The sequence below is a fragment of the Oncorhynchus masou genome, chromosome 30, assembly GCF_036934945.1.
Source record: "Oncorhynchus masou masou isolate Uvic2021 chromosome 30, UVic_Omas_1.1, whole genome shotgun sequence".
In the NCBI taxonomy this organism is placed as follows: domain Eukaryota; kingdom Metazoa; phylum Chordata; class Actinopteri; order Salmoniformes; family Salmonidae; genus Oncorhynchus; species Oncorhynchus masou.
In genome coordinates this window covers 18,318,276-18,339,413 of record NC_088241.1, presented here as the reverse complement: position 1 = coordinate 18,339,413, position 21,138 = coordinate 18,318,276, and the positions used below count along the sequence as shown (strand labels likewise).

Sequence of the window (21,138 nt, the reverse complement as noted above, 5' to 3'; positions counted from 1 at the left end):
GTTCAGAATAAATGAACTACTGAAAACAGACATCACTTAATACAAAATCAATTTATTAGACATTGTCCAGGTCCAAGTACCAACAGACCTGAAGAAACAAAATAAAATGCTACAAACTTCCAAGAACAAAGATCTCAAATCTACACAATGTTTATTCTTAAAAATACATGACCATAAAAAAAAAGATACAAGATATAAGGGGGTTCTCATCATTTGTGATATAACAGACTGGAAAGACCTTGAATGAGGAAGTGTGAGAGCGCAAGAGACGTTGTGTGTATGTGATATTCTACCTGGGGGGGGTGGTAACAGTAACTCAGCAGTCACGTGGGCAGCGAATGAGAGAGGGGTTCTAGAGGTAGCAGAGGGGTGCGCAGAGCAGAGAGGTAGCTAGCAGCGAGCAAGAGCAGTTCTAGAGAGGTAGCAGACAGACAAAGAGAAAGGAGGCAGAGGTAGCAGAAAGGTGTAGAGGGGTGTTGAAATGAACAAAGATGGATGAAGAGAGGTAGCGGTAGCAGCTACATTATCAGCACCAGAACAGCTAGACGCCCACTCCACCACTGAGGAGGAGCACATGGTTTTTAACTTCAACTATATCACCATATCTAGCTCACTAAAAGGATGGATGAATGTCAGTGGGATTCTCTTTTTCTTTTTCTCTTTGCCTGTGTGTGAGCAGCCTCCAGTGTACTAGAGCAGGGTTCAGCTAAGTGTGTGAGTAGTACAGTGCTATGCCTAGCTGGTGGGGGCTATGAGTTATGGGCCCTCTGGACACGCCCATCGATCGGTTGTTTGACCCATGTGATAGGAGGGGTGGGGGGCAGAGCAGCCGAGCAGACAGTCAAACACCTGTCTCAGCTGTACGCACATTCTGCTCTTCTGACACACCAACAACGTACACACAAACACATGAACACACACTTTGGACTACAGTGTTTTTAGCTTCAGAAGAGCAAAGTGGAGAGGTAGATTCTCAGTGAGTGTGTGTGTGTGTGTGAAGGGAGTGTTACTGGCCCCCTCTGTGTGTGTCGAAGGAACCTTCATGATCCCATTCATTACAGTACACAACACAAGTCCCTAAACGATCAACTAGCCCTCAAACCCAACTAGCTCCCCCTGGTGTTGTGTTGGGGGAAGACGTGAGGGGGGGAGGAAGAGGGGGAGTTGGTGTTGCGCTGAAGGAGAGGAAGAGACTACTGTGTCATTCTAAAAAGGTGAGAGGGAAAAGTGGGAGTTTTCCGATTTCCTCCAGAAATATCAGCTTCATATTCTTTTAAAATAGAGAACACACAATATATTCTTAAAAATGACTGGGAGGAGCCTATCTGATCTGTCCCACACCAGACTGACTGAGGAGAAAACAGTGTTCTTACTAGGAGGGCCAGAGCCACAGACCCCTTGACGCTGTGCCCTGAGAGGGAGTGTGTGTGTGTGTGTGTGTGTGTAAGCCAGGATGACTTTTTGGAGCTGAGAGAACACTCAGCCAGTAGCAAGGCCATCAATGAGCTGAGGTTTTATAAGAGGTGAGTGCGTGCTGGTGTGTGTTTGTTTGGGGGCAGGGATCTTAGCTGTCAGCAACTCGTGCTGGGGCTGCCGCTTGAGGTCCCACAGATGCTGGGGGCATACCATCAGCCTGTACAGGCGAAGGGCCAGGGTCTGAGGACAGAGAACACACTGGTTTGAGAATGGGACACACCAACACACACACTTTTCTGGCTGAGTAGGATCTGGAAGGCGGATACGGATAGTGGACTCACACATGCCGTTGGGGGCTCCAGGGTGGCGGGGACCCATCATAGGAGGCATGCTGCCAGTGGGGGGACCGCCAGGCATCATGCGTCCTGGCATGAGTTGACCGGGCCCTCCCATTGGGCCTATACAGAAGGAGAGGCTTGGTGAGACTCTTGGCCTATCACAGAATCAGTGTGCTGGAACATGTTTTTGAAAACAGACTAATGTTTCCGAGCTGATATTTGGTGTTATTCCCTTGCCTTGGATATAGTTCCAGGACTTTTGGGGTCTTTGTGTGCTTCTTTGCTGAGAAATGGTGTGCTCCAGTGTGTGTCCTTACCGGTCTGTTGCGGGTGGTGGGGACCCATGGGGTGGAACCCGGGTCCGGGAGGGCCGTGTCCGGAGTGCATGGCGGGAGGGGGTCCATGGTGGGAGGGTCCGTGGTGCATGCCTGGCCCTGGGGGACCATGGTGGGGTGCGGGGCCCTGGGCCACTGTGCTGGCCTGCTGCTGCTCCATCTGCTGGCGAGCCTTCATCTCAGCATACTTCAGCTGCTCCATGTGGAAGGCCTGGCGCTCCGTCAGCAGCTGCTGCCTCTGCAACTCCAACTGGGGGGGGGTGTCATCATTTTATCATACTATTAATCAAGATTATCATTCCCCTTCACTTCTCAAAAGCCCACTGTCCTCAAGTAGAAGGATGATCATTACTCATAGTATCACTTTGAAAAGATAATCATGCCAATAAAGCTAATTTCATTGGACAGAGAGAGGATGATAAAGTCAACAGTGGTATATGGAGCAGGGTGGTGATACAAAAACAGCTTCATTTCATGGATTGATAAATCAAAGAATGAAGGAGAGGAATAAGAAGAGAAAGGAAATATATTTTTTTAAAGAGTATAAGCCATAAAGACAAGCTGATCACGATAGAAGGGAAGAGCGGTACAGCGGGAGAGAGGAGGAGCAATGGAATGAGACTGTGGGGAGGAAGAGAGGGGGCAGTGAAACAGGACCACTCTGGAAGCAGGAAGGAGAGAGGGAGCAATGGAATGAGACTGTGGGGAGGAAGAGAGGGGGCAGTGAAACAGGACCACTCTGGAAGCAGGAAGGAGAGAGGGAGCAATGGAATGAGACTGTGGGGAGGAAGAGAGGGGGCAGTGAAACAGGACCACTCTGGAAGCAGGAAGAAGAGAGGGAGCAATGGAATGAGACTGTGGGGAGGAAGAGAGGGGGCAGTGAAACAGGACCACTCTGGAAGCAGGAAGAAGAGAGGGAGCAATGGAATGAGACTGTGGGGAGGAAGAGAGGGGGCAGTGAAACAGGACCACTCTGGAAGCAGGAAGGAGAGAGGGAGCAATGGAATGAGACTGTGGGGAGGAAGAGAGGGGGCAGTGAAACAGGACCACTCTGGAAGCAGGAAGAAGAGAGGGAGCAATGGAATGAGACTGTGGGGAGGAAGAGAGGGGGCAGTGAAACAGGACCACTCTGGAAGCAGGAAGAAGAGAGGGAGCAATGGAATGAGACTGTGGGGAGGAAGAGAGGGGGCAGTGAAACAGGACCACTCTGGAAGCAGGAAGGAGAGAGGGAGCAATGGCTGGAAATGTCGATAAAGGGATTGATTTGCATGCAATAAACCACTAACACTCTCTCTGACACGGAATCAATGGGGAATTCCATTACCAAAACCCTACAGAGACACAGGGATGGAGAGATGTGGAAAAAGAGATGGAAGGAGGTGAGGAATTCCCTGTACATTTGTAGAGGAGGAAGAGTATGAAGTACTAAAGACAGTGAGGAGTGCCCTGATTTAGTGTTTGTATATATGTGTGCGTAAGACAGAGACACAGTGTGTGTATGAGTGTGTGTGTGTATAACACAGTGTTTACAGCCTGTGGTAGCGGTAGGAGGGAGGCAGCCTGGGTGCTGTTCCAGAGGGTTATGTAACAACTGGCTGGCCTTTTCATGCACTATTTATCAGGCTGCTCAACTAGGCTGCGGTCCGCAGCAGCTCCACGCTTTACAGAGTTTTACACTCCTGACACACACACACAGCCTGACTTTCCACTGGACTAGAGGCCCACTATCACCCAGCAGTTAGTTTAAGAGCAATACAATAAGCTAGACAACTATGTGTATCCAAATGGGCACAGCAACGATGCCTGACCCCTCCCCAAATGCTTTGCCTTCATATGCTTACTTGCTCTTTACTCTACTATCCTCTGTGTACTCCACAACTACCCCTCAAAATTACCACCCATTATTAATGCAAATGTTGTATATTGACACTTCACTTCCTCTGCTTATGTTGTATATTTTGGCCCACTCCCAAAACCTTCTGTTTGTTCAGCCAAGTTATCCATCGGTCATTGGCTCTCCCTCACACACATCTCTGAAATGCCTGGATGGGTGACAACTGATATAGGAAACTACATGCACCTTCAACCCGCATGCAGTCTCCCATTGAACTACATTTCCCACAATCCACCGCGGGGCCACTACTTACAGCCTCTTTCTCTCGGTCCATGATGGTCTCTAGCTCCTCAAAGTGTCTGAGCTTGATTTCCAGCTTCTTCATCTGAGTCTCCACCAGCAGAGCCACCAGAGACTTGATCTTCCTCTCCTCCACCGCCGCCAGGTGCTACAGGGAAAGCGAGGAATACAGAGGAAAGATGTAACGGAAATAGAAAGCGTCGCCTTACGGCCAAACGAGACTGGCCAGGTAGTATAAGTGCAGCGCAAGAGCTTTTGAGCCATGGGCAAAACTGACAACGATCAATGAGATGCTACACCGGCAGCACAAGCATAGCATGACTGAATGGAGCTGCCGAAGCATCTGTTAAGGCTTCGGATCTATTTCATGCATTTCGAAAAGCCGGCTCACGCTTTCGATATGTGCCTCAGTTTTCTACTTCTGGTTTCAAACGCCAAAAACAGAGCATTCCGAAAAACAGCGCTATGCTTGCGGTGTAGTTTCAGGTTTCGATATACAAAGTGCCATCCCCTTGGCCCTCTGAAAGAAGCAAACCTTGGCCTTGGTGGCAGCTGAGGCGAGGGCAGCAGCGGCTGCAGTGGCAATGTTCCCCTCCCCCCCGTCCGGCTCTCGCTTCTTCCTCTCCTCTTCCTCCTCTTCCATCGCTCCCTGCTCCGCCTTCTCTTTGTCCTCCTCTGAGGTCTCCATGGCCTCCTCCTTGTCTTTGTCTGAAAACGTTGCGAAAACATTGAATAAACACTATCATTCAAGTCGATGCAGGACTTATACAACCCAAATACAAAACGTATATTCTGCTTAGATCTACTCTACCTGCTGTGGCCTTGCCCTCTCCTCCCTCACTCTCTCCCTCCTCCCGTTCAGACAGTTCGGCCGTCTCGCTCTTCACCTTGTGTCCCTCGGCCAGCTTCTCAGCAGACTCACTGGGCTTCTCCGCCTCGTCCTTAGACTCAGCCTGAGACAACAGAGACAGGTAAGACTAAAGTGTTACACAGCTGATTATAGTTACAGTGCCTTCGGAAAGTATTCAGACCCCTTGACTTTTTCCACATTGTAGTACGCTACAGCCATATTCAAAAATGGATGGAAAATACAATTCCTTCGCAATCTACACACAATACGAAATGTTAGCCAATGTATAAAATAAAAAAAACAGAAATACCTTATTTACATAGGTTTTCAGACCCTTTGCTATGAGACTTGAAATTGAGCTCAGGTGCATCGTGTCTCCATTGATCATCCTTGAGATGTTTCTACAACTTGATTCGAGTCCACCTGTGGTTTATTCAATTGATTGGACATGATTTGGAAAGGCACACACCTGTCTATATAAGGTCCCACAGTTGACAGTGCATGTCAGAGCAAAAATCAAGCCATGAGGTCAAAGGAATTGTCCGTAGACCTCTGAGACAGGACTGTGTCGAGGCACTGATCTGGGGAAGGGTACCAAAACATTTCTGCAGCATTGAAGGTCCCAGAGAACACAGTGGCCACCATTATTCTTAAATTGAAGAAGTTTGGAACCACCAAGACTCTTCTTAGAGCTGGCCGTGTGGCCAAACTGAGAAACCGTGGGAGAAGGCGACCAAGAACCTGATGGTCATTGACAGAGCTGTAGCGTTCCAGAAGGACAACGATCTCTGCAGCACTCCACCAACCATGCCTTTATGGTAGAGTGGCCAGACAAAACCACTCCTCAGTAAAAGGCACACAACAGCCAGCTTGTAATTTGACAAAAGGCACCTAAACACTCTCAGACCATGAGAAACAAGATTCTCTGGTCTGATGAAACCAAGATTGAACTCTTTGGCTTGAATGCCAAGCATCACATCTGGAGAAAACCTGGCACCATCCCTACGGCGAAGCATGGTGGTGGCAGCATCATGCTGTGGGGATGATTTTCAGCGGCAGGGACTGGGAGACTAGTCAGGATCGAGGCAAAGATTAACAGCACAAAGTACAGAGAGATTCTTGATAAAAACCTGCGCCAGAGTGCTCAGGACCTCAGACTGTGGTGAAGAATCCCCATCCAAAAGGACAACAACCATAAACACACAGCCAAGACAACACAGGAGTGGCTTCGGGACAAGTTTGTGAATGTCCTTGAGTGGCCCAGCCAGAGCCCCGACTTGAACCCGATTGAACATCTCTGGAGAGACCTGAAAATAGCAGTGCAGCGACACCCCCCATCCAACCTGACAGAGCTTGAGAGGATCTGCAGAGAAGAATGGGAGAAACTCCCCAAATACAGGTGTTCCAAGCTTGTAGCGTCGTACCCAAGAAGACCCGAGGCTGTGATCGCTGCCAAAAGGTGCTTCAACAAAGTATTAAGTAAAGGGACTGAAGACTTACGTAAATGTGAAAATAAAAAGAAAAAATAAGTTAAATACTTTTGGAAGAAAATTATTTAAAAAAAAATGTTTTTGCTTTGTCATTATGGGGTATTGTGTGTCAACTGATAAGATTTTTTTATTTCAATTTTAGAATAAGGCTGTAACGTAACAAAATGAGGGAAGAAGTCAAGAGGTCCGAATACTTTCGAATGCACCGTACATACAGGTCAAACAGAACTGAGAAACACAAATGTAGGATGATGTAGAGCTGAGAAATACCAAACTGAAGACTATAGCCAGACAGCTCTCAATTACCCAAGAGGAAAAATATGCAAAACCGAACGAGGGTCAAAGCTAATGCCCTGCATTTCAATAAGCCTGCAGTAAAGCCATCAGGACTAGAACCGGTGTGGATAGGCGATGGCTAATGAAGGTTAATGAACATTTCAGCCTCTACAGTGGTCACTGATGCATGGCTGACTCCTGCTAATGTTATCTGTGGCGTTACATTTGCCCCGTGGCCTTCCTAAACACAGACAGATAGGGTGGATGGATGGAGAGAGAAGAATAGAGTAAGCCAAAGATGGAAGGAGACTAGTAAATGGAGGGGCAGACTGTACGACTGCCAGCTTTAAAAAAAATAGAGTTAAAAACTGTTTGACGTCTTCGGTGCACATATGAATGTATCCTACGATGTAACTGCAACGAGATGGATGTTGTTGTTCTTTGTTTTATTATCTCGCTGTCATACTGTGTTCAAACGTGTTCGATTTTGCCTTGCCATCTGGTTTCAAGAGGACCACAATGGAAATAAGTCCCGGACTGTGTGTGTTATCCTCCATGATTTTACTCATGTTCATAAACTCGGCAAAAAAAAGAAACATCCCTTTTTCAGGACCCTGTCTTTCAAAGATAATTGGATTTCTCAGAATTAACTTCACAGATCTTCATTGTAAAGGGTTTAAACACTGTTTCCCATGCTTGTTCAATGAACCATAAACAATTAATGAACAATCACCTGTGAAACGATTGTTAAGACACTAACAGCTTACAGACAGTAGGCAATTAAGGTCACAGTTATGAAAACTTAGGACTGCCTGAGTTACACCAGGAACACACAATCCCTCCATCAGTGCTCAGACTGTCCGCAATAGGCCGAGAGAGGCCGGACTGAGGGCGTGTAGGCCTGTTGTATAAGGCAGGTCCTCGCCAGACATCACCGGCAACAACGTCGCCTATGGGCACAAACCCACTGTCGCTGAACCAGACAGGACTGGCAAAAAGTGCTCTTTAATGACGAGTCGCGGTTTTGTCTCACTAGGGGTGATGGTCGGATTCGAGTTTATCGTCGAAGGAATGAGCATTACACCGAGCCCTTTACTCTGGAGTGGGATTGATTTGGAGGTGGAGGGTCTGTCATGGTCTGGGGCAATGTGTCACAACATCATTGGACTGAGCATGTTGTCATTGCAGGCAATCTCAGCGCTGTGCGTTACAGGGAAGACATCCTCCTCCCTCATGTGGTACCCTTCCTGCAGGCTCATCCTGACAGTGCCACCAGCCATACTGCTCATTCTGTGGGTTATTTCCTGCAAGACAGGAATGTCAGTGTTCTGCCGTGGTCAGCAAAGAGCCCAGATGTCAATCCCATTGAGCACGTCTGGGACCTGTTGGATTGGAGGGTGAGGGCTAGGGCCATTCCCCCCAGAAATGTCTGGGAACTTGCAGGTGCCTTGGTGGAAGAATGGGGTAACATCTCACAGCAAGAACTGGCAAATCTGGTGCAGTCCATGAGAAGGAGATGCACTGCAGTACTTAATGCAGCTGGTGGCCACACCAGATACTGACTGTTACTTTTGATTTTTGACCCCCCCCCCCCTTTGTTCAGGGACACATTCAATTTCTGTCTGTCACATCTAATTTCTGTGTCACATCTGTGGAAATTGTTCAGTTTATGTCTCAGTTGTTGAATCTTATGTTCATACAAATATTTGCACATGTTAAGTTAGCTGAAAATAAAAGCAGTTGACAGTGAGAGGACGTTTTTTTTGTTGTTGCTGAGTTTATATGGCTTTTTCAAGTTTTATGTGACCTGCATTTTTTTATGGTCGAATTAATAAACTATGCTAAAAGACCTCTCTCGCCCCTGGGCTTTCTCACCTTGTCAGGCTGCTGGGAGTCGGAGTCTGTGTCCACCTTCTCGGTCTCTGTTGGCTCTACAGTGACAGAGAGAGAGGGAGGGGCTTAGAGTAGAGGGATAGACAAAGAACAAGACATTTCTCAGAGGAAATGATCAAACAGATTATGCACCATAAGTAGACGCTCGCCATGACAGTGTGGTTAGGAATGACAGTGTGGTGTGTATCTGCAAACGTGGGAGAAAGCGAGCGAGTCGATGTGGAGTGAGAGTGCATGAATGTGTGTGTTTGAAAAAGCATGCACGCATGTGCATTTGGGCACGTTTTTTACTATGCGAGTATTGACCCGTATGAGAGATGGTAGACTGCTTTGGGGAGGGTATTGAATGCATTTAGGCCATTTATTGGTTGTTGATGCATGTATGTGTAACATGCATTTATTCATGTGTAATTGCCGATTGAGCGATTGCTGTGTGTGTACCAGGCATTGAGGCCGTGGCACATGGCATAGTGTGTTGACCCAGTTTCAACCCCTTCCCCCACGCCCCATCTGCCATTCTAATCCACTGGACACCACGACAGCCGGGCACAGACATATAACACAGTGAAGAAACCTCTACATTGCCCCCCTCATTGGCCATCTAGATTTCAGCTGGCACCTCAAAATGTTCTGGTGAGAATACACATCTGGGTTTACCCACGCGAGCGCACACACACATGCAGGAGGTAGGAATAAGGTCTAGGTGACCTGCGGACAGCTGGCTACTAGCAGCCTCGCCCTAACCTGTTAGCTGTGGTCTGTGTGTGTCTTGGCTATTTGCTGCCCTCCACTGGTAACACTCAGTACTCCATCTAAATGTGGGGGTGTGTATCTGGGTGGGTATTTTGTGTGAGTGAGTGAGTATTGCATGCATGAGTATATTTGATGTATGTGATGAGAGAATGTTTCTGTATGTTTATATGAAGGCCTGTGTGTTTACACAATTCTATATGTATTGTTATTTGATACTGTGACTTTATTGAGACGTTCCAAACATATCGCTCACCATATGTCTTCTGCAGAGGGACAAGAGAGCCATGAGAAAACAAGCTTTGACCAGTCATGGAAATAAAAGTACTAATATCAAATCGGCTCCCTATTTAAAAAGATGGAGAATGAGCTATGAAGGAATAATACTGGAGGTACAACCAACCGTGATAGTTTGAGTACGAGAGTATTTTTTTTAAATCTACCTTCGCTAATGTGCGACCGTGTGTGTATGTATATCTGAATGCATGTGTTCTGTTCCGAGTGTGTGTGTTTTACCGGTCTTCTCGGGCTCCTCGGGGAAGTTCCTGCGATGCCGCTGCTCTCCAGGCCATAGGCAGGGTCTACCTTGCCTGTGCTGCGGGCCGCCTCCTGCACCTTCTTCACATGGGCCTCCACCAGCTCTGCTGGCACCTCCTCACGCACACGGCTAAACTCCTCTGGAGAGAGAGGGAGACACTGTAGTTAGCTACAGACTCACACCTTGTGATAGTCCCTCCACACACACACACACAGATATGTTCAAACACACAGCGATATTACACACACACACAACCATATCATTACGACGCACTACATGCAGCGTGATATTACATACAAATTAAAAACATCTTGTTTTGTGAATAAACACATTGTGATTAAAACACCCTTGCAAATGACCCACACACCCAGTCCCCACAACACGTACCCAGGGCTGCCTTGGCGGCGGCAGAGGCCACACGGGGATCCACCACGGAGGCCAGGAAGGCCACGGTGCTCATGACAGGGTTGCCTGACTGGCTGAAGGGTACGGGCTGGTAGGCCAGGGGGCCCAGGGACGACTCAGAGTTCTCCAGGTAGGGGTCCTCGATGGGCAGACGCAGGAAGTGCAGGATACACTCGTCCTGGGTGCGCGAGCCCACGTGCTCCGACACCTTGTTCCAGTCGTCCTTGTACATCTCCAGAGCCTGGTAGGGAGGCGATAGAGGAATGAGAAGGGTTCTGATAGGCTGGTAGGTTTTAGATTGTGTGTGTGATTGGTCAGCTGGTCGGTTGTGACTGACGTACCTCCAATAGGAGCAGAGTCTCCTGCTCGGTCCACTCCCGGCCGCCGCTGGTTCCTTTACTCTTGGGGTTCTTCTTGGAGTAGAGGTCGTTACGCAGGCCAAAGTTCTGCATGTCAGAGGGCTTGTCTTTGCCCTTCTCTGGGAAGTTGATCATCTGCTGGCTGGAGGGGATCTAGAAGGACGGAGGAGAGACAGGGGAGGTTGAAAGGAATCACACTGTGGTCAGAGGATGCAGTGAACACTCTCACACAATCGCTCAACATTTGTGACCCATTAAATCATCAAAAATCAATGGCTAATGACACACAACGCCTGTATGTGTATTTGGATATAATTCACTATCGGCACTAACAGGCTTGGGTTTAAAGACCCTTCCCCTCGCCCCGACTCCCTCAGTATCCAATGACCTGAAAGGACTGGATAGGTGAAAGCAATGTGGCCAAAGCTCCATGTAGTTTTCTAACCTGTGGGGGACGGTGGTGCATCGGCGTCAGACCAGAGGGGGTGTCAGCCAGCACGTTGAAGTGGGGGTGGGCGGGGGGCCCATGGGGAGGGGCCGGCTCTCAGCATCCACCTGGTAGTTCACCAGCCCCCACTGCTCCAGGAACGCATGCACCCTAGTAGTTAGATACATACAAAGAATATACTCCACAATCATCACTCTTGATCAGTGATCTAGAGCAAGACAAACAGTCCAACTAAACCTGGGTCTTATTCATTAGGCACCAAACAGAAAGAATCTGAATAGAGCAATAAGGAACAATCTAAACTAGTCATATTTTTAAAGAAACGCATATTACAAAGCGTTTTGCATACGGTGTGCCCTGACAAACAATGACCTAGCTTCTGCCCTAAGGAATCCATTTCATGTTGACCCCTTGACCCTTCACCTCATGACGGCACACACGTCTCCGGTTAGGTTCCTGCGGCAGGAGGTGGAGGTCAGGTACTCCTGAGGGTTGAGCCGGTACGTGTCGATCATGAAGTTACGGTAGGCCAGGTATCTGACAGGGACAAACACATTTTACAAACAAACCGCTGAATCGTCAGAACAAATAATGTGTTAGACAAAAATGTGTGTGTGTGTACAACGAAAAATTATTAGTGAAAGCGTGCGTCTGCGGTTCTTTAATGGGTTGAGTGAGTTGTGTGTGGGGCAGTGTTCTTTGCGGACTCACATTTCTGGGGACTTGGACTTGTTCTTGCCGTTGAAGAACTCTGGCAGTGCACGCCTCTCGATCTCATGGATACTGAAAGGGATGGGGGGGGGGGGGTAAACTCAGACACAAACATAAAATACAGCCCAACACCCCCACCCAAGACACACACAATACACTACCCACACACTAAGAACAGTGGGCCATCCTCACCAGTTGTAGTCGAACCAGGCGGCGTAGCTGGGGATGATGATGTGGTGGGTCTGCTCGGTCACGTTGTCCTCGCTGGAGTCGATGAGGCGGTTGACCTCGGCCTTGCCCTGCTCCTCCTCCTCCTACAGGGGGAGACAGAGTCACACAGATGAGATCAGGTCAACATAGGCAAGCAAGGAGAGCAGAATTTTGGCTCGGGGGTAGGTCAGTTTCTAATATATACAAACAGAGGATAAATGTCAGAAAAGCAGGATTTCCAGATTCATCCGGAATAATCCTTACAGAACAGGACCTGGTTTCCCAAAAACATCTTACGGCTAAGATCATCGTTAGAACATAATCAGCATCGTTAAGTCTCTGAGGCGTTTCCCCAAAACCATCATTAATAACGGTGCACTTGAAAACGCTTGTGATGTAATGCATGCCTCAGACCAATCATAGAACAGGGAAGTGCGTTGTCAGATGCTTTATTTGCCCTCCCGCGTCACTTGTAGACCTCCGCTAAACATAGACTGATAAACCATGTGGGTCTATGTGACCGCCGATAACTTTAGAACAAAGTTGACTACAAATACAAAAGTTGCCAATATATCTCTGTGATGGACACAAACAAGCGACATATAAAAACCCAACTGAGTTATATTTTGCTACTCGTAGGCTACTGTCTAATTTGCCTCAATATATATTTCATGGTGTGTAGCCTAACGATGTGCCAAATTGGTGACTTAGTGCATTGTCATTGGATAAGCATTATAATAAGTGGACTCAATATTTGCAGCCGTAGGTGGTAATAGGAGCTGATCTGTCATCAGTATTGTGAAATAATTATAATTTTAAGGAAAGATTTTAACGGAGAAAGCTGATCCGAGACCAGCACTACCAGTCCTAAGTTCCATCTCTTTCGGGAAACCGGGCCCTAATCTACAAATGAGTAGACATTGCTTCTAAACACTGACACCAGGCCAGATATTTTTCCATCCCTCTTCTGGATATGCTAAGAAGTGGGGGTTAGGATAATCTGATCCTAGATCTATCAATGACGACTATGGTTGTGGATGAATAGGGAACAGTTTACAATGAAGATAGAAAAGAGACCTCATTTAGAGGCAATCATTAAAGAATAAGAAGAAACGGGTGTTACCTTGCCTCCGGAGACCACAGAGTCATCCTCCAGATCATCTGCAAGACCGAGAGGGGACGTTATGACATCACTCTATCCATTGCTTGACTCAATACATCTCGGTGATTGACAGTTTAGTACTGAGACAGGTATATACTTAAACACTGAAATAGTTCTGCACACACACTTACCCAAGTCAGCCACTGCCCCGCCCTTCACTGGGGTGTTCTCGCTATCTTTCTTAGGGTTCACTGAGGACAGGGATAAAAAAAAAAAATAGGCTGAAGAATAGCCAGAGAGTATGGTAAGGGTGAAATACACTGACAGTAGCGAAAGCTGTCTGTTCTCTTGTAAGCGCTCTTTTCGAATAGCACTCCATTCAATGCACCACTGAAGAAAGCACCCCCCCTGGGCAATTCCATGCCATCTTGGCAAGGACAGAGTGTACATGTGTAACAATTAGTTATTTTCTAACTCAGAGAGGAACAAACTGCAGTTACTACAGAGAGGAATAAACTGCAAGTCAACATGGTGACAAGCATAAGATGGATGTACTGAGAGAAAGAAACAGGACCATGAGATAGAATGGGAGATTTACAACATGTGATTTAGAGTGACTGAGCCAATGAAAGAGGACGGAGGGGGGGGGCACGGGGAGGTAGGGGTGAGAAAGAGGACAGTGAAGGATCGAGAGGGAGGAGAGCAGATGTGGGAGAGGGAGACAAGAGGGATGAGTTGGACAATCAACTGACCGTTCTTGGGCAAAGTGACCTCCTCCATGCTGGGAACAGGCGAGGGGTCCTCCATGTCCTTGGTCAGGTCCTCTTCCTCCTCCTCCTCCTCGCCACGGTGGCCACGACGCTTCCAGTGAGACCCAGGATTCCTGGGGACAGGAGAAGAGGTCAGTGAAGTTTGCCCAAGACATCGATCCAGGGTCAGTTTAGTGTTTTTCTCCCCAATGGCTAAGGTTATGATTTGGGAAGGTTAAGCCTGTCCTAGATCTGTAGTCATTGGGGGACTCACCCCTTCTTGCCACCCTTCTTGCGAGACTCGGCTGGGGTGGTCGGGGGAGAAGGCGAGCGCCTCCTCTTCTTCCCGGCGGCGTTGGCCTTGCGCTCCTTACGATCGGGTGTACGGGAAGACTGATCAGAACCATGAGGGATGGCCAGATGAGAGAGAGAGAATGAGAAGATGGAACAGTCTCACACAGAGGGGAGCGGGGGAGGAGGAGAAGAGGGAGGATGTGGTGGTGAGGAGAGGAGAGCTTGAAAGGATGGGTGACACGAGACAGACAAGAACAAGACAACAATCCACCGTGCAGAGCCCTGTGGTGCAGCAACTCACCGAGACACACACTTCCTAAGAATCCATAACACACACCTCAAGAGTTTGGCCTACCTCCTCCTCCTTTGGGAAGATCCTCTGGCGGAAGCTCACAGTCTTCTTGTTCTCGTCCACCTCATAGTCTTCCTCATTCATCCACTCGTTGAAGGCGTCTGTGTCCAGGACCCACTTGGCATGCACCTGGGAGAGGAGAGGGGAGTCGAAGCTAATCCACTACTAAAGGGTGGTGTTGTCTGCTAGTACTATTCAGGCTGGAGGCGGGGGTTCATTTGGCGCATATATATAAATAAAAAACATGACAGGATGCTCGATCCTCACCTTCCAGTGCTTCTCAGAGATGGGTGGGTCCTCCACATCCCCTTCCACGTCGCTGGTGGACACCCAGGTGTCATAACTGACCACACAGAGAAGAGGGGTTAAAGGTCAGTAACAGGTCACAGTGGGTGGACCTGTAAGAGGGCAGAGTGGACCAGCAAAGCTGAACGGTGCCAGTCTCTCACCTGTCTGGGTACATGCCCCAGTGCACCAGCACCTGCTTGTCCTTACGCATGACCGGACGCAGCCACTCCTCTGCAAGACAAACACACAGCTTGCCATCAGCATATACACACACATCCTCAAGTAATGCATACCGACTGCTGTATTAATAACAGTATATTACTGTATACATGTCACTTTCTTTGAAATGTGATATGAGAGTAGAGTAAGCCTCAGTAACGTGACCATAAGGAATTAGATTACAGTACAATCCCGCCTATACCAGTAAATAATATATATACACCGCTCAAAAAATAAAGGGAACACTAAAATAACACATCCAAGATCTGAATGAATGAAATATTCTTATTAAATACTTTATTTACATAGTTGAATGTGCTGACAACAAAATCACACAAAAATGATCAATGGAAATCAAATTTATCAACCCATGGAGGTCTGGATTTGGAGTCTAACTCAAAATTAAAGTGGAAAACGACACTACAGGCTGATCCAACTTTGATGTAATGTCCTTAAAACAAGTCAAAATGAAGCTCCGTAGTGTGTGTGGCCTCCACATGCCTGTATGACCTCCCTACAACACCTGGGCATGCTCCTGATGAGGTGGCGGATGGTCTCCTGAGGGATCTCCTCCCAGACCTGGACTAAAGCATCCGTCAACTCCTGGACAGTCTGTGGTGCAACGTGGCGTTGGTGGATTGAGCGAGACATGATGTCCCAGATGTGCTCAATTGCATTCAGGTCTGGGGAACGGGCAGGCCAGTCCATAGCATCAATGCCTTCCTCTTGCAGGAACTGCTGACACACTCCAGCCACATGAGGTCTAGCATTGTCTTGCATTAGGAGGAACCCAGGGCCAACCGCACCAGCATATGGTCTCACAAGGGGTCTGAGGATCTCATCTCGGTACCTAATGGCAGTCAGGCTACCTCTGGCGAGCACATGGAGGGCTCTGGCGCCCCCCAAAGAAATGCCACCCCACACCATGACTGACCCACTGCCAAACCGGTCATGCTGGAGGATGTTGCAGGCAGCAAAACGTTCTCCACAGCGTCTCCAGACTCTGTCACGTCTGTCACATGTGCTCAGTGTGAACCTGTTTTCATCTGTGAAAAGCACAGGGCGCCAGTGGCGAATTTGTCAATCTTGGTGTTCTCTGGCAAATGCCAAACGTCCTGCATGGTGTTGGGCTGTAAGCCCAACCCCCACCTGTGGACGTTGGGCCCTCATACCACCCCCATGGAGTCTGTTTCTGACCGTTTGAACAGACACATGCACATGTGGCCTGCTGGAGGTCATTTTGCAGGGCTCTGGCAGTGCCCCTCCTTGCACAAAGGCGGAGGTAGCGGTCCTGCTGCTGGGTTGTTGCCCTCCTATGGCCTCCTCCACGTCTCCTGATGTACTGGCCTGTCTCCTGGTAGCGCCTCCATGCTCTGGACACTACGCTGACACACACAACTTCTTGCCACAGCTCGCATTGATGTGCCATCCTGGATGAGCTGCACTACCTACCACTAGAGTGAAAGCACCACCAGCATTCAAAAGTGGCCAAAACATCAGCCAGGAAGCATAGGAACTGAGAAGTGGTCTGTGGTCCCCACCTGCAGAACCACTCCTTTATTGGGGGTGTCTTGGTAATTGGCTATAATTTCCACCTGTTGTCTATTCCATTTGCACAACAGCATGTGAAATGTATTGTCAATCAGTGTTGCTTCCAAAGTGGACAGTTTGATTTCACAGAAGTGTGATTGACTTGGAGTTACATTGTGTTGTTTAAGTGTTACCTTTATTTTTTTTGAGCAGTGTATACATATATTTTTTAATTGTAGTAATTTAGCAGATGCACTTATCACGAGTTCTCTGCACTGGTCCCCGTGGGAATTGAGCCCACAACCCTGCCGTTGCAAGCGCCATGCTCTACCAACTGAGCCTCATGGGATCAAGCAACATGATGATATATACATTGCAAGGGGGTGCTTTATTTCCTTTCTCAGTAGAGCACATCACTTACCATCCTCCTGCTGGGTTGGAGAGGGGTAGATATGATGGGTGGCCTTAGACTTGTCCTCAGTGATGGAGCCCTAAAGGACAGAAGTTAGGAATGGCTTACGATGCCATTTGAATGTCTGGCGAGTGGTGACACAATCCTACCATTGGTTGGTGTGATTTGGCTGGGTGTGTCTTACCTGGTGTCTCTTGATGATGTCCTTCAGCTTATTGGCCTGCTTCTGCTCCATGTCATGCACCAGGAATACAGTTGGTCGAGTCAGGCAGTTATTCTGAACCAGGGTTTTCTCTACATTCAAAAACATCTCTACATTCCTATCCATCCTGGAGGGGTTCTGCAGGTCAAACCTACGCCTGCACAGATAGGAGGGATAGAACATGTTTTTGTTACTTACAGTGTCAACTCAACAGGGCATTCTTATTTCCCCTCCCTCTCTTGAAGCAACACTACCTTCTATGTGATTCCATAGAAAGAACATTTCAGCTATTCATTCTACAAATCACATAAGTGCTCTTGGTCCAAGGTGGGAACGATGGATTTACTATAATATTTTTTTACCCCCCTTTTCGCGGCCTGGATACAAACCCAGAATCTCTGGTGGCACAGCTTTTAGACCACTGCCACCCGGGAGGCCTGAATGATGCATTTTTTTAAGTATTCAATCAAGACCCTACTCACCAGCCCTGCTCGCTCTTGAACTTGTAGGTAGAGCCCAGGATGTGACACAGAGCACCCCCTGCCTTGAAGTCCAGGAAGCTCTTGGTCTGATGAGGCAATACAGAAGAAAAGGTGAGGGACATTCCCACAAGCTGGCTCAGATAGATAAAGACAGGGCAAACTACTGTGACACAAAATGTGCAGAAGTGATCGGGAAGCACTCCAACCCTCTATAGCACATTCTTCCCTTGCCCAAAAAAGGTATTGGATTAATTTAAATTTCACTGTGTGTGTAGGTCCCGTCCCTGTAAAGATGTGTGTGGAGATACTCACAGGTAACTTGGTGAGGGCAGGGTTGTTGACCCTCCGTCCGAAAGCATCTTCCTGGAACTGAAGCAGCTGCACCACCAGCCCTGCCAGGGACTTATTGGAGGGAGAGTCTGCCTGGACATACTGAGACAGCACAAGGCCACTGTGTTAGTCAGGGTGTGACAAAGGAGGGATTGAATATTGTGAGACCACAGAAGTGTTAGGCTACATAGTCAGACAAACATATGGCCAATGCAGGCACAAACAAGAGCTCATGAGTGGATAGCACATATTATAAGACCAAAACAGCAGCCTTTCTTTGGTATATGCAGGGTGATATGACATCACCTTTTCTTTCAGTGAAGCCCCGTCACTGGTCACTGAAAAGGGTCTTCCTGGTTTCAAGAAAAGCAATAAAGTAGAAAATAGTTTATAGTAGCTAGCTACTTCTTTTCAATAAAGTTGTTTTCGGAAATACATGACCGCGCGGAGATGTTTTGATGGTTTGCTGCTGTCAACAAAGGCATCCTTTGCTTGGTTATGCGTGGAACACATTGGTCTCCGAGCGTAGTTCAGTACACGAGGTAGTCGAAGTTTCCCATCAAGACTATTCAGCTAATTAGCTAGACATAAATGTAAGACATTAATGGCCCAATGATCCGTTTGCTATTATCTGCCCAATCATAATGTTACCAACCGTTAAAATAGCTAACTAACCATAGTTACATCAAGTCCCGTGCCTTACCGGATGACCTCAATGTTTACATCTATGATACCGTTTCAAAACATGCTAATTTAGTTAATCTTATCTACCGAAGCTAGTTTTCGCAACGTTAGCTAGCCAGCTACGCTCAGATAGTCAGATGAAAACAACTGTAATTACGTTAGCTACCTTGTTACCCCAGATGGGTAGCTTACACAAACAGACTCTTCAGCTAATGTGTTGGCCGTGTAACAAAACAAACAGTACGCTAAGGCTGTTCAGTTAGCAGCTAACGTTAGTTAGCCTACTTATCTCTTGACATGCAATGTTCATGTAACGTTAGTTGGGTAATGTTGTTATAGGCTTCTTTAGATGCATGAACCTATCTATATATCTAGTTCGCCACAAGTACCTAATAGGACCGATAGCTTGAAAGACATATCTAGATAGCACATCTATTGTGCTAGAGACGCGTGCCTTGATGTTAGAACTCAAATGGAGGTTAAAACCAGCACTCGCTAACCTTTTTGTAGTGTTTCCCGATCCATTGGCGCACCGAATCGATCTGAGAGACCGTTTCTGCGCTCTCCCAGTATTTCGAGGAAGGACCTCCATCCTTTTTACGGCCCACCGCAGTACCGACGCCCATAGGGCCGGCTGCTGGTCCCCCTGAACCCGTTCCACCCGCTGCAGTTGCCGCTGTCGCCATTGTTTCTTGTCCTGTCCGCTGCTGTTTCGCTACTCAACCGCGTCACTCACCAAGCAGGTTTTCGAATTTACAAAAATGCGCATGCGCAGATTTGTAAATAACACAAAGTTGTTGAATCTCGCGATAAAGAGGGTTCATTTGGGAAGGGTCAGTGTGAAAGTCAGGGTTGGAAAAGTGTACACATTATATTAGGACATCTGTCGTTATGAACACATATGAATATAGTGGGCTCCATTTTTTTTATTTTCCTACTTTGAATATTACTTTTAAGATAAATTGGGCTAAACGTTTCTTAAAGAATCCAACTTAAATTTGGAATTTCATCCCTCATTATATCTTCTCCGGTTTTGGTGGCCTCAATTTTATGTTACATTGTAACTACAACATTGATAAGATTCCTACAAAATTATCTGCTTTTCATAGGCAAGTATTTTTAGTGTGGTCGTTAATATAAAAACAGTTTTTCCCCACATAGATATTTCATTTCGAACAATAAGGATATTTTGTATAGAAACAAGTCTAGATTTTTTAAGAACTGGTTTAATAATCATATCCTGCTGTGAGTCAACTTTTTATTGCAGAAGGATTGTTACTGAATTATGAGGAGAGTTCACCTTAGAGAGTTCGCCTTGGAGAGTTCGCCTTGGAGAGTTCGCCTTGGAGAGTTCGCCTTGGAGAGTTCGCCTTAGAGAGTTCGCCTTAGAGAGTTCGCCTTAGAGAGTTCGCCTTGAGAGTTCGCCTTGGAGAGTTCGCCTTGGAGAGTTCGCCTTAGAGAGTTCGCCTTGGAGAGTTCGCCTTGGAGAGTTCGCCTTGGAGAGTTCGCCTTGGAGAGTTCGCCTTGGAGAGTTCGCCTTGAGAGTTCGCCTTAGAGAGTTCGCCTTGGAGAGTTCTGCCAGATGGCGAAATGTGATTCATCACTCCAGAGTCCAATGGTGGCAAGCTTTACACCACTCCAGCCATCGCTTGGCATTGTGCATGGTGATCTTAGGCTTGTGTGCGGCTGCTCGGCCATGGAAACCCATTTCATGAAGCTTCCAACCAACAGTTCTTGTGCTGACATTGTTTCCAGAGGCAGTTTGGAACTCAGTAGTGACTGTTGCAAGCGAGGACCAGTGGCAATTTTAGCATGTAAGTCTTGGTGGGGCAAAAAAACAAGTAAGATGCATGCCAGCAAGCCACTACACAGCTCTAAACAATACATTAATTGCACTATAACGGTGACAAACGGTGCCCACCAACTGTTAGGGCCCACATAAGGCCCTTAATCAGTTATGTTTATATGGGGCTACAACAGAAATGTGTGGAATTGGGGGTACTCAAGGACTGGAGTTGGGAAACTCTGCTGTAGGCCTATGTCTGCATTGGCATTGCAGCCTCAAAATGAGTTCACATAGCTGATATCCTGAAAAAATAGTGACAATCTAATAAAGCTAATTGGAGAGGCATATGACTAAAATAAAAGGTCATGTTCATTTGAGAATACAACACAGAAACAGACAAATTAGAGACAGATTCCTTTCCCCTATTTATTGCAGGATTGTGATCTGTGATTAATCAACATCAACGCTAGTTCACCTTGAACAATAGTTAAGTTAACAATTAAAACAAGTTTAAAACCACACTATTTCATACAATTTCAAAGTGTACTAGGAAAC

At 47.3% G+C, this 21,138-nt stretch overlaps 1 protein-coding gene across 1 annotated transcript; it reads right to left on the bottom strand.

The window, feature by feature from the left end:
• Window positions 1-32: 32 nt before the first annotated feature.
• Window positions 33-19,533, bottom strand: LOC135522225 (SWI/SNF complex subunit SMARCC1-like). Its single transcript, XM_064948290.1, is given in 28 exon segments — window positions 33-1,656; window positions 1,758-1,874; window positions 2,072-2,339; window positions 4,237-4,371; window positions 4,759-4,931; window positions 5,035-5,176; window positions 8,715-8,770; window positions 9,999-10,022; window positions 10,025-10,159; window positions 10,408-10,666; window positions 10,767-10,937; window positions 11,230-11,297; window positions 11,300-11,382; window positions 11,656-11,769; window positions 11,944-12,015; window positions 12,136-12,257; window positions 13,277-13,314; window positions 13,447-13,506; window positions 14,008-14,138; window positions 14,279-14,397; window positions 14,654-14,779; window positions 14,918-14,993; window positions 15,100-15,169; window positions 17,109-17,178; window positions 17,284-17,458; window positions 17,784-17,869; window positions 18,096-18,215; window positions 19,298-19,533. Coding segments are annotated over 28 exon segments (3,288 nt in total). The 5' UTR covers window positions 19,484-19,533; the 3' UTR covers window positions 33-1,564.
• Window positions 19,534-21,138: the final 1,605 nt, after the last annotated feature.